This window comes from Chiloscyllium plagiosum, chromosome 32 (assembly GCF_004010195.1).
Source record: "Chiloscyllium plagiosum isolate BGI_BamShark_2017 chromosome 32, ASM401019v2, whole genome shotgun sequence".
NCBI lineage: Eukaryota > Metazoa > Chordata > Chondrichthyes > Orectolobiformes > Hemiscylliidae > Chiloscyllium > Chiloscyllium plagiosum.
In genome coordinates this window covers 16,758,609-16,772,823 of record NC_057741.1, presented here as the reverse complement: position 1 = coordinate 16,772,823, position 14,215 = coordinate 16,758,609, and the positions used below count along the sequence as shown (strand labels likewise).

The following is a 14,215-nucleotide window of genomic DNA, read 5'->3' as shown; positions in this document are numbered from 1 at the left end:
AAATTCGAGACTATATACAGAAGAAGACTACGTTATTAGATAGTCTTTATAAATCAGATAGAGAACGTAGAGTGCTATGGCCAATGGGGGTATCTTCCGTCAGCACTATTTATCATTTATTACATGATGAAGTATCGGGAGATATGGATAATCTGCTTAAACATGGAATCAGGATTTGGGACTGGAAATCTCTGTAGAAACGTGGAATGACATTTGGGAAAACGCCAGAAGAATCACCATCTGCAACAGAACTCAGGCCATTCAGTTGAAGATACTTCATAGGGCCCATATAGCACCGGATCGATTGGCAATATTTAAGGCAGGAGTATCTCCAATGTGTCCCAAATGTAAAATAGAGGTGGGCACTCTTGTACATTGCCTATGGACCTGTCATAAGATCCGTAGATATTGGACTAAAGTAGCAAGTGCTCTGACAGAAATCTTAGGAACGGAAATTAGAATGGACCCTGTATCTCTCCTTTTGGGCTTTTCAAATTTACGCTCCCTGGATATGCACGAGAAGTGATTATTTTCTATTCTCTCTTTCTGTGCAAGGAAAACTATTCTGGTAAACTGGGTGGCTGAGGGCCCCCCTGGACTTTCAAATTGGCACAGATTAATTATGGAATGTGTTCCCTTTGACTTCCTTACAAATATGGTGCACTGAAAGACCGAATTATTCCATAAAATATAGCAGCCCTTCTTGAATTACACAAATACAGATATTTCGGTCATCCTAACAAGGGCTTTTATTTACTTGAGATGGCGAAGCTGGCCGGTCCGGGGCCCTTGGGAGAGGAATCCCGCATGAATACGGGTTTTGTTACGATTTGATGTTAATACACTCCGAGCATGTATCTCACTGCCCAATTTCTGTGTTATCCATCGGATTTTTTTTCTCTTCTTTGATTAATGTAAGAGACATAATTATACACTCTGGTTAGTTGTAGGTTAGATTAGTAGTTAGTTGAGTTTTGTTTTTTTTTCCTCTCGGTATTTTTTTTGTTTGATAAATTTTGGTTATTATTTATTTAAGATTTAATTGTATACCAATTTTAATACTTGGGTTTTTTTTATTTGTAAACTTGTAAAAATGTTAAATTTTCAATAAAAATATCTATTAAAAAAAAGTAGGTCCTTTATTTGCAAACAAAAAACTGTGATACTGAGAAAGCAGATTCTCAAATGCCCCGAATCTCAGGGTCCATGGACTTTTATTTTTTTTAATCATATTTCTGTTAGCTTATCAGCATGTCCAACTATATTAATCAAAGTACCTTACTCTAGCTACACAATAAACCAGTGATGTTAGTTCCCATTATCTCTTTAGTTGCACATTCTGCACAGTCCAAAGATGTGCAGGTCAGGTGAATTGGCCATGCTAAATTGTCCGTAGTGTTAGGTAAGGGGTAAATGTAGGGGTATGGGTGGGTTGCACTTCGGCGGGTCGGTGTGGACTTGTTAGGCCGAAGGGCCTGTTTCCACACTGTAAGTAATCTAATCTAATCTAATGTCACAGTTACATATTTAGTGCTAACTCTGCTACAGTGATCTTCCATTCCAGACTAACTTGTCATGATAGATATTTAGCTAGTCCATCCATTACAATAGTCTCATGTCTCAAGCTGACTCTACTAGCTCTTAATTAGACATTTTAGTGTCTTGTCCCAAATATTTATGGTCCCAATCCTGTCATAACAGAGAAGCTTGCTTTAATACTTGTGTTATCTCATCTCGCCATGGTGACCTTTCAACCTTAACCTTACTCTGCTAACTGGTGTAAGAATGTTCCACTAGTCTTATCCCATCCTGCCTTCAGATTGCCAGTGGTTTTTATGCTTTAACCCTTCCCATGCTTTCATGTTTTTTTTATTTTCCATAATATATCCCTCGGGAAAGACAGGACATGCACTGCCTTACATTGCTTGAACACCAGCAACAAGGTTTGGAAGGAACAGACCAGCTTTGGTTTCATGTGAAGCAGCAAGAACGAATGAGTATGATTACTGTAGAATATGGGACAGTGAGAACTAAACAACATCAACCATCCTGCAAAATGGCACAGAACTGGGTTAGAGGAATGATGGAGGACCATCAACCTCATCCAAAAGCAGGCGGTGGGGTGGCTTTTGGTAGAGCGAGGTGAGGAAGTTGCAGGGAAGGAAGATATGGAATAAATGTAAACAGTTTAACAAATGTTTTGAAATTCTGTTAAAATAATTCAAAAGGGTCAGACAGTTATTCTGAAGTCAAAGACAGAGCAGACTCAGAGTAGGGACAATCCAATGTAAGACAACAGCCTCTAAGCATATGGATACAATCCAGGGTTCACAATGTCAGTACAATCCATGATGATCTATCATCTAAAAAGACAAGGGCAACAGTTGCATGGAAACACCATCACCCACAAAGCTCTCCTCCAAGCCAAATACCATACTGAATTGAATCTACATCACCAGTCCTTCATTGTCACTTGGTCAGAATACTCGAGCTCCCTCACTAACAACACTATGGGTATACCTGCATCACCTGGACACCAACAGGTTAAGATGATGGCTCACCGTCACCTCTGCAAGGCCAATTGTGTAGAAGCAGTAGATGCTGGTCTCACCATGATGACCACTTCACCTGAGGTAATGAGGAAACCTCCTTCTCAGCTTATCTCTATCAGGTAAAGAGACGAAGCACTTTACTGCCTGTAATCCTCAACAGTGGCAAAAAAAAGAATTTTGTTTAAGATCAGTGCCAAGATTGGGCAATCATGCTGTGCTCAAACCATTGATATCCTCTACTCCTGGGCATTAGATCTTTTTTAAGATTCCCAACAGTGTGGAAACAGGCCCTTCGGCCCAACAAGTCCACACCGACCCTCCGAAGAGCAACCCACCCTGACTAGTGCACCTATCACTACGGGCAATTTTAGCATGGCCAATTCACCTGACCTGCACATTTTTGGACTGTGGGAGGAAACCGGAGCACCCGCAGGAAACCCACACAGACACGGGGAGAATGTGCAAACTCCACACAGACAATTGCCCAAGACGGGAATTGAATCTGGGTCCCTGGCGCTGTGAGGTAGCAGTGCTAACATTGATGTAATCATCAATGGGAAATGATTACATCAATACTCCTCTGGGAAATAAAATCATCAATAAGTAATGCAAGAACTCGATTTTCTCTCAGCTAACTTTGCACAAGAAGACAATTAATATTGAAGGAGTTTGGTTGGAGCATAAAACCTGGTGTATGAATGACAACATTAAATTTACTTTTGGGATTTATTTATCTTTTTACTTCTTAAAATTTTGTGAAACAATTACTTCAGTAAGTATCCATGTGAATATTCAAGTTACAAACAATCAAAAATGATTTTACACCATGTCTTAAATGAGAAACGCCACTTACACAGGAGATTCATGAAAGAAAATAGTCAAGGTTTGGGCATGGTTGAAGACTGTTATCAGCTAACCTTTCATGGTGAAATAAGTGGAAACAGAAAACATTGAGGTGGGGTGGGATTCTGAGTGTCTAAGTTTGGAATGGAGGTTCAGAACTGGTTTCTAATGAATAGTCACCTAGAGCTTAACCGATTTTTTTTTGTAAAAAGGCAAGTGTAAGGCAGTGTGTAATTCCATTGGTCAAACTACCAGGCTTGAAGCAAAACATACTTTATTATGACACTATAGTTAAAATATAAATAAAAGAAAGAACAATTGGAATCACTTTATTGGAAAGCTTAACAGAATAATAGATTATTTAATTACTAAACAGCAGCTGTTCCAAGATAATAACATTCCATAAACAAATCTTTGACAAAGGTAAATTCATCAAAATAGACTGTCTCACATGCAATTCTCCAGTCCAGGAGGAAAGAACATCAAGAGAAAACTTAGAGAGTGAGAGAACTCAAGTGTTTTGCTGTCACAGAGAGAGATGTATCGCAGTTTCCAAACCCTAACAGCTGCTGAAAGTTAAACTAAAATCCTGGTTCTGTGGGAGCTTGACCTCACCCCATCAGGCTGCTTATATTGTTCCAACTTTAAAAATCCAAGGCCTCACAAGCTGTTTACTTGATTGGCTTGGACAGACTGCTCTTCACCTTTTGTCTCAACCACTCTTCAGGAAAACAAAAACAGGACCAAGTATACCTCTTAAAGCTGTAGTATGATCACAATAGAAAACCCCAGCTTGTCTGGCAGCATTTGTGGAGAGAAAACAGTTAACATTTTGGGTCCAGTGACCTTTCCATCAATTCTAAAGAAGTGTCACTGGGCCTGAAAATTTTAATGTTTTCTCTCTGCTGGATTTGCTGAATTTTCCCAGCAACTTTTGATTTCCAGCATCCGTAGTTCTTTCGGTTTTTTTGATGAAAATTTCAACTCTGTTCCTCTCTCTCTAAAGTGGCTGCCTGCCCTGGTGAATATTCCTAGCATTTTCTGTTTTCACATTTCTAGTATCTACACTATTTTATTTTGAATCCTGGAATCTAAATGTTTATTTAAGCAGAACGTTCACATACACAGAATGATGTTGTAGAAAAATAAGATACTGAAAAGACATGTTAAATGTAGCTTACGTTTACATATTCTCAGCCTTTATCATCAAAACAATCCTAAGATGCATGGCAAAGAGAACAATTGTATCGGTGTAATTGAGATCCAGGAGGAAAATTAATTAATGTCTTTATTCAGTCAGAAATGAAATATTGATTTTCAGTCAAAATAAAATTGTGTTTTTGAGCTGATCTTTTACAAAACACTTTGCAAATTCTTTAAATGGAGGTGTAGAATACATCCTGTCCACAGTGACAGTTTAATTTATTTTGCATCACGTGGCATGGAGATTGGAAACATTTCTTTATCCTGGAGGTTTTAGTTTGACAATGTTTCTAGAGTAACTGGTTTCATCAATGTGTAATACACTTGCCTTCAACTTTAGAAGTTGTGGCTGTGACACACTTCTGAATATGAACTCGATTCAAAATTAAGCGCGGGGGCCAGCACTTTGGCACAAAACTGTTGGAAATGCTACATTTTTCAAGATCAGATGTTACGTGAAGCAATTTCTTCCTGAGGTGGATGTAATGGATCCTATGAGACTACTTCAAGAAGAGCAAGGTGTTTCCGCGTCAATAATTTTCCTGCAACAAAATACTTCACGCATCTCAGTTGCTATTTGTGTCTCAGCGATAGTATTATTGGCTTTTAAGACAAAAGACTTGAATTCAAGCCCCACACCAAACAGGCGTGATGAGAAGTTATAGCAGTGAATGGCTGACAAGCTGCATCTGACGGATGCAGTGCACCTCACTAAAGTCTTTAGCCTTCAGAAAGTATTCCAAAAATAACCACCATTGGGAAGGAATGCTATCTCAGCCACTCTTCATCAGTACATGACCCATGTGTAGACTTGAGTTCAGACTTGAGTGTAGGATAAACATAGCAAATGACCTGAAGATAGTAAACTCCGTCTGTACTTTTAAAAAATTCATAGTGGGGATGAGTGTGTCATCGCTACAGCAGCATTTACTGCCCGTTCCTAATTGCCCAGAGGGCAGTTAAGTGTCAACCGCATTGCTGTGGGTCTGACATCACATGTAAGCTAGGTAAGGATCGCAATTTCCTTTCCTAAAGGACGTTAGTGAAACCAGAGTGGTTTTTCCATCAATCAACAATGGTTTCATACTTAAAACATAAACAGATCACAGCGGGTCTGAAGAGTCATCCAGACTCAAAATATTATCTTGCTTTCTCTCTGTGCATACTGCCTGACCCATTGTGATTCCAGCATTTGCAGTAATTTGCTCTGGCAATGGTTTCATTCTCATCATAGAATTGAATTGAATTGAATTTATTGTCACGTGCACGGAGGCACAGTGAAAAGCTTTGTAAATTCCAGATTTTTAAAACTGAATTCTAATTTCACCATCTGTCCATAGCAGGATTTGAACCCAGGTCCCCAGAACATGGCCTGGATCTCTGGATTAATAGTCTAGTGATAATACTGCTAGGCCATCACCTCTCCTGTGGAAATGTTAATGGTATAAAATGTGTGTGAAACTGAATGTAAATATTTGGATTGGAAAATGACTACAAGAAAATTAATGCTAATTTACCTGAGCTTATTAAAAATGCAACTAACTAAATAGTTACAAAGTAAGGTTGTGTACATAAATGAACATTAGATTTTTTAAAAAGCCTAGATGATGTGAAAAATGCTGTTTTTATTTTACCATGTTGAAGTCACATACATAAAATCACAGAATGGCTTCAGAGAATGTCTTCATAATAATCATTTTAAAGCAGAGTATGCAATATTCCCTTTTGTAGTCAACAGCTTTCACATTATGGAAACAATTTGCTGATCTTTTTAGCTATATTGAAATCAAAATACTTGTCCATCATGCAATTTGTAATCGCGACAAAACTAAGACCGAACAGTATGAACAACACTGCGATACCAATTTTGAATCCAGGAATCCTGAAACCAGAAATGCACACGTTAAAACAATGATCAGCCAACTACAATTTATTTTTAGAAATACATGATGGTTTATGTTCTTGTTTTCCTATTTCTGCTTTCAGTAGCTCGATGGGCACGTATATCAATTACTGTAGCCTGATATAACAGCTGACATCAGAGAGATACTGTTGGGCTTCATTGCAACTTTCTTCATATCCAAGACAGTGGGGAGAGCAAGTAAAATGCTAAAAAACATCAGTTTACTTTCCTAAACATTAGAATTCCTTCTGATAATCTAAGGGGTGGAAATCAGGTGGGAATCTCAGATCATGGATGTGATGCAAGTCAATAGACAGCCTCTGGTCATTCACATGATGAAAGGTATTGGATTTCAGCCAGCATCCATCATCCTACAGTATCAGTGTTGGTGAAGTGGTAATATTCTGACCTACAACACAGAAGGTTGCAGACTCATGTCCTACTTCAGGGGCTTGAGTGCTTAATCTAAACCGCTGCTCCAACATATCGCAAAGAGAAAACTGTTCTGTCAGAGCTGCCACTTCCTGATGACATAATGAACTGAGATCCTGACTGGTCTCCTAGATGCAGACAAGACCCTATGGCACCAATTGGTAGGAATATTAATTTCCCTTATATTGGCCACTTTCATCCCTTGTAACATCTAAAAATAGATCATTGTAATTTATTTCATTGCTGCCTTTGGGATCTAGTTGGACCCTAATTGACTGCTGGGTCTCTCACACTACAAGTTGCCAAATTTAAGAAAGTACTTTATTCGCAAGACATGTAAGTTCTTTCATTTTTTTTAATCTCAGTATGGTGTCTGGATGACTGTTCAGACCTGCACGGTCAGCCAAGTTTCTTGGTTGTCACTTCTTGAGTGCAGCTGGTAAGCGTGAAAGTTCATTTGTCCCTACCCAGTATAGTAAGTGATGCACTTCCAGCTGGATCTGTACATATGCTTCTTACCTACTATGTTAAGGCCTCAGTAGTCTGAGCTGTGTGGACCAATTTCCTGGCTGTATTCTACATATTCTCAAATAGACTTCAGTGGACAACAAATTTGGATTTCATAATGCACTACTTTACATGCAACAATAACAAATGGCAGCCATTATTTTGGGGCAAGTCACCTTCTCTCCTTCCCCTACCTAACACACAAAATAGGGGGCAAAAAGTATTGGAGGCAGAATTATAATGGATCGTTTTTATAAAAAGTTTCAAACTTATGACAATCAACATGGGAAGTAAATTACTGATCTTTCAGAGAAGATAGTGCACAGCATGGAAAGATCATCGTGAGAGACAAAGACCGAAAAACAGAAAAAGAAAATAAATTAGGAAGAGCTTTTAAACACCTACCTTCCTTTCATTGACTCTGCATATCCAGTAAAGTACATGTGTCGACTAAACAGATATACAAGACCCAAGATCGAGGTGATTTCTGAATGAAGGCAAGTAACAAACTATTATTTTAAGTAATTGAAAATTAATCATACTACACTTTATCACTATTATGAATGTTGTTTCCGTACCCCCCAAAAAAATAAAGTTTAATTTACTTGTTTCATATGATGATATATGCAATAATCATGAAGACAGTTACACTGAAGTAACCAATGTAATTTCTTGGTTCAGACATCACTTCTAGTGGTGATACAGAGTGTTTCCCTCTGTGTTAATTCATACAACACACAAGACTGGGTTCTTGGTGAGACAGATGTGTTGAAGTTTATTAACAGTACTATTTATAAGATCTCAGTCTTTCACAAAGTCTGTGTTCCATGCTCACAGCTACATTCCATGACTAACACAAAGCACTGCCGACTATGTGCTCACTGCACTGACCCCATTGCACTGTGACTACTGTAGGTGAGGTGAGGAGTTTCTTCCTAAATGGTCATATGTCATGGTATCATCTAATAGTCTTCAAGGTAACTTTTTTGCAATCTATGCAATAATACAATAGTAATGGTGTTTAATCCTCAGGTAATCAGGGAATAAACTGAAGTGATAACAATGTATCTTTATAGCAACTACAAAACACAGTAACCAGTCTCAAAGTCTCCATGCCAGCGACCGGTCCATGGTCAAGGGGCAATGATGAGAGAACTGAAGAAATTGCACTCAAGTTCCAGCACTTAACTATGATCCAATTACACAACTCAAAAGTGATATTTATGGACACAAGGTAAGTATTGGATTGTGACAAACTATGATTCTTCTTCAGTCAAGTGTGGAACACTCATATTTCAGGTTGCCATATAAGTGAGGTGCAACGTAAGTGAGGTGCTGGTGACCCATGCAGTTTGCTGTGGGCTGCAGAGAGATAATCAAACTGCTACAGCTCTGGAGTCGCAAACAGGTCCAACACAGTAGTTTTTCATTCCTAAAGGGTATTTTGCTTTTTACAACAACTGATGATAGTTGTCAAAGTTACCTTTATGGAGTTTAGCTTTATATTGCAGAGTAATGAATTGAATTTTGAATTCCATCTGCTGCCATGGTAGGATTTGAACCAATGGTCCCAGAGCATTAGCCTAGGATCATATCCAGTGTGATTTTCCTGCTGTGGAGACCAAGTCAGTTATCAATGCGTTTACATGCTAATTTGCACCTCGAAATGGCCTAGAGGGAATATTGTCCTGAATATCTGGATTATTGACCCAGCGACATTACCAAGTCATACCATCACCCCAGGTAAAGGAAATTTCAAACAAGAGTCTATATTATGATATGGTTCCTGGCAATGAAATGGTATAAATGAACATGCTAAAGTCCTAGACAGTGTCTTTAAAATAATCCAAGATTGCTTTGAGATATGTTATATGTGATCAATCAGATACCTAGAAGAATGGGGCAACAGATAAATGGGAACATCAACATCTGCAAATGCCCCTCCAAGTCATTTCCAAACCTGACTTGGCACTGTGGCACCATTCCTTTGCTGTAGCTGAATCAAAATCCTCAAACTCCTAACCCTAACAGGACGTACCTTCATGGATTGAAGCTCTTCAAGAAATTGGAGAACCACCACAGTTTCATGGACAATTAGGGATGGGCAATAAATGCTGGCTCAGCCAGTGATACTCATTAAAGAAGAAGAAAATTAAATGACTGCAACTCTGGACAATGTTCTGTCTTGGCAGACTGTCGAGATAAACATATTCCTGATTGGTCTTTCTTCCCTTCAGTCAAAACTCATCAAGCCGAAAATAACCAATCAATATGATCTTCCCTTGATTTTCTACGTTGTGAAAATGTCACATATAAGTCAAGGCTTGAGCTTGTACGAGCAGATCAAAAGAAGGAAGTAGTTATCTGGTAATAGAGAACTTGGGTGCTGCAGAAAGAAGCCACATTTTGTCATAGCTATTCATCTTGCATTCACTGGGATATTCACAAGAATACCAGTGATAAGGGGGAACAACATTTTCTATTGCAAGAGAAAGGAACACTCAGTGATTAGCAAGAGGGATCCAATTGGTGGAGGTACCATGTTGAATGCTCCAATTAGATGATGACTAACAGTTAACTGCCAAGTTAATTTAAAAAAATTAAAGCAGACATGTTGACTGATTTGACCAGGCATTTCCCTGAGTAATGAATCAGAAAATGGCAGCCACCTACTTTGTTGAGTTGAAACAGGTGCAGTGCAAGTACATGTTCTGACTGCAAAGAACATGGCCCTGTATTTTAATAGATGTACCTTTCAGTATGTCAAATGTGCCAGTCTTTGAACCTAATAATCTGAAATTAGTGGTCAGTGTAAATTTTAATTACCAAATGTTGCCCAGTCATGGAACTGAATCAAATATTGGACATTCTGTTTTGAGTTTTGTAAGGACATGGCTGTTTGGCTATAGTCATGACCTTGCCTTTTCCAACGGCTGAAGGGACATGCTGTTTGATATAATTCTCCAGTTTTTGAGATGCGCAGCCTACATATCTAATGGTATATCAACACTGAAGTTCATTAGTCATTTGGAGGATGGGTAGAATGTAGTTTTTGGTTTGATGGCAGCAATATGTTAGTGGCAAAGACCATTCTGAATTTGCAGATGGCACCAAACATTGAGGTGGTGTGGTGTGGCAGGTACAAAAAAATTGAGAATTGGACTAGAGCAACTAAAAAGGGATATTAATAAGCTTGCAATGTGCCCATCTAGGTAGGACAGTGGAAGACAGAGATCTCAGGTACATATCACAAAACGCTATGCCAGAGATTAGTAAGGCTATTAGAGGATTACAACTATAAAAATAGGTTTGTTATGTTAACTGTATCAAATGTTGGATAGACCAAACTTACAGGTACTGAGAGAACAGTTCTAGTTGGCATATGATAAAAAGAATATCAAGGCAATGGAGAGGTTGCACAGAGGATTTACTAACACAATATTAGAAAAAAACATGTCTATGCAGATCAGGAAAGGATCAACATGCTAGTTCTCTTACCTCATGGAAAAGCAAGGCTGAGAGGGTGACCCAATAGAATTTGAGACAATGAATATGAAGAGAATTTTTTCTCATGTGGGGAAGCGAGTAACTAGAAGCCATTAATACGAGATAATTATTCACAAATCCAATTGAACTTCTTTTAAAAACTCTATTCAAATAGTTATGAGAATATGTAACTCAGGACTACACAGAGTGGTTGAAACAAATAATATAGTTGTGTTTAAGGGGAAGCTGAATAAACATCATGGAAAAGGGAACAAAGACTCAAAATTATAGATTTAGATGAATCCTGGGAGGGGAATGACTGGAATATAAAGACTGTAATCTTATACAATTGTACGTATTATAGCACCATTATAAGTAGAAATTATAGTAAGAGATCAGTGGTAGAAGTAAGTCTTCAAAAAAATCAGAGAATATCGGGTTTTAACTCGAGGCATATTGGGAATAATACAGTTTCATTGCCAAACAGCGTGACAGGAACTATTAGACAATCATGGGCTCTGATTGAAATCTTACTTGACCTGTTAATTTTCATAAAAGGAAGAGAGCTTTATTACAAATGCTCACTTAATACTTTTTACAAATGTTCAGAACATCAAGGGTGCAGAATCTGTAAAAATCTATCATATTTTGTCTATATACAAGTGTTTTGCTGGATTATTTGAATCGCATGTTTGAAAAATCATTTAACAACAACTAATTCTATTTATATTGCACTGTTAAAACAACTAAACATTCCAAGGTGATTTGCAGGAGCATGATAAAGTGAATTACGGCACCCAACCATGTAAGGAGAGATTCGGTCAAATGACCAAAACTTTGGACAAAGATGTAGACAGTGAAAGTATCTTTGGAAGGCAAGCAATGTATACAGATGTAGAGCGTGGGCCTAAGCAAATGAAGGCAGGACCACCAATAGTGGGACAATTATGTTTGGGAATACACAACAGGCCAGAATGCGGGAAGCACAGACATCTCAGAGGGTTTGCAGATTAGAGATAGGCAGAAACAAGGCCATGAAGAGATTTGAAAACAAGGAGGATTTGATTTGATTTATTACTCACATGTGTACCAAAGTATAGAGAAAATTGTGTCTTATGTGCTTTATGGGCAGGCATACTATACAAAGGCATCAGGGTAACAGAACAGAGTGCAGGAGACAGGGTTACAGCTGTTGAGAAGGTGCAGAGAGACATATCAACATTAATATTAAACAGGTCCATTAAAAATCTGATACAGTAGGGAAGAGGCAGTTCTTGAATCTGTTCATACTTGTGTACAAACTTTTATAGCTTCTGCCTGACGGAGACAGTGGAAGGCAGTATAACTGGAATGGGAGATCTCTTTGATTATGTTAGTTGCGTTCCCAATGCAACAGGACGTATAGATGAAGTCAGTGGATGGGAGGTTGGGTTGTGTGATGGACAGTCTTCATAACTCTGCTGTTTCTTTCAGTCTTGGGAAGAACGGTTGCCATACCACACTGTGGTCCATCTGGGTAGAATGTTTTCTTTGGTGCATCTATAAAAAATTGTAAACGTCTTTATGGACATCCTGAATTTCCTTAATCTCCTGTGGAAGCAGAGGTGTTGATGTGGCTCCAACTTGCAGCTGTCCTTTCTTTAGGCTGTCATTCCAAACTGTGATGAAATTCTTTTTTTTCCTGCTCTATCCATTTGTACTCTGTAAGCCACAATTTTTACAATTGGCTGGCTTTTGGGGAACTTAGTGCTACCTAGCAATCATGGCAGGGCCTAATAAATTTTTTTTTATAGATCACTTATGAAGGTATGGGTGTACCTTTAAGAAAGTTAAAAGCAGCAGAACTACCGGACACAGTACCAAGTGTTCTCAATAAGGCAACAATGTATGTAACACTGGGTTGAACAACTCGAGTAGTTTGTTGCCTAGAGACAAATTCGAATCAGTTTAAATTATACCCCGATAAAAATATCAATTTCCAATCAAGTTTGAATCGAGTATATTGACAATCTTAAAATCCAATGCTCTGGTATATAAGACCAGGAGAAAATTGAACAGTTGAGAGGAGAACTGCCAAGCCTAATTATGTATCAGACTGCTTGGAAAAAAAAACACTCTCTTAAAAGTATCTTTTTGATCAGTAACCTGTGACACAGAAAATCCTAACAAGGAAAAGAAAAAGACAGGAAGATCCGAAGACAAGAACCTACAACTGCCTGGTTTTGAGATAAGAAGTGCTGTTTTGTAAATCTTAATGGGAGTTTTATTGGACTAGTATTATAGAAGGGAAGGTAAAAAAATAGGTTAGAGAAAGAAATTGTAAATAGTGGTTACTTAATTATTCTTATATGTTAAGAAATAAAGTTGTTAATTTTTGCTTTACATTGTTCTTGCCCATTCGAATGTTTACTGATTACTGCATGGAATAAATCTTTTCTGTGTTGGTGTGTTTAAATTAAGCAGGAGAGTTTACCCCGTGTCGCAACAGTTTGGGGGCTCGAGTCTATGATTTGAACTGGTTTAGACAGAATTGAATAGATTTTGGGGTACGAAAAATCCCAGATTTAAACACTTCTAGGTTAGTGTCCTCGAACGCTAAATAAAACGCAGGTGAGACAAATTGTTTAATTTCGGTGATTTGTGGCTGATTAAGTTAAAAGTGAGAGAAATAGCTCTTAAAATTGCAGAAGAAGAGGTTCTGGGATTTGAAGATGATTCTTAAATTTGCTGAGAAAATTCAGAAGGAAAGAAAAAGGCCATACTTTTAGAATTAGCAAATAAGTTAGATTTGGGTTTAACCATGGACAAAAGTAAAGCTGAAATTGTAAGGGAATTACTCAAACACTTAGGTGTGTCAGAGAAACAGACAGATGCAGTAGAGGTGGAAATACTTAAATTACAATTGAGGAAAATGGAGTTAGAAGAGAAAGCGAGAGAGTGGAAAAAGAGAGAGGGGGGGAGCAGCCCGAAGTCATGGTCCACATTGGCACCAATGACATAGGTAGGAGGAGCGCTGAGGATGTTAGGCAGGCTTTCAGGGAGCTAGGTTGGAAGCTCAAAGTTAGAACGAACAGAGTTGTTGTCTCTGGTTTGTTACCCGTGCCACGTGATAGAGAGTCGAGGAATAGGGAAAGAGAACAGTTAAATGCATGGCTACAGGGATGGTGCAGGAGGGAGGGATTCCGGTATTTGGATAACTGGGGTTCTTTCTGGGGAAGATGAGACCTCTATAAACAGGATGGTCTGCACCTGAACCAGAGGGGCACCAGTATCCTTGGTGGGAGGTTGG

The 14,215-nt window shown here is 38.5% G+C and overlaps 1 protein-coding gene across 1 annotated transcript in view; it reads right to left on the bottom strand.

Annotated features, from left to right (window-relative positions):
- Nucleotides 1-6,203: 6,203 nt before the first annotated feature.
- The window catches only part of mgst2 (microsomal glutathione S-transferase 2), a 49,419-nt gene continuing 41,407 nt past the window's right edge, over nucleotides 6,204-14,215 (bottom strand). The window contains exons 4-5 of the mRNA XM_043674109.1: nucleotides 7,846-7,927; nucleotides 6,204-6,480 (exon numbers count right to left, since the gene is read on the bottom strand). Coding sequence (XP_043530044.1) covers nucleotides 6,345-6,480; nucleotides 7,846-7,927 — 218 coding nt within the window. The 3' untranslated portion in view covers nucleotides 6,204-6,344. The remainder of the gene's footprint in view (nucleotides 6,481-7,845; nucleotides 7,928-14,215) is intronic.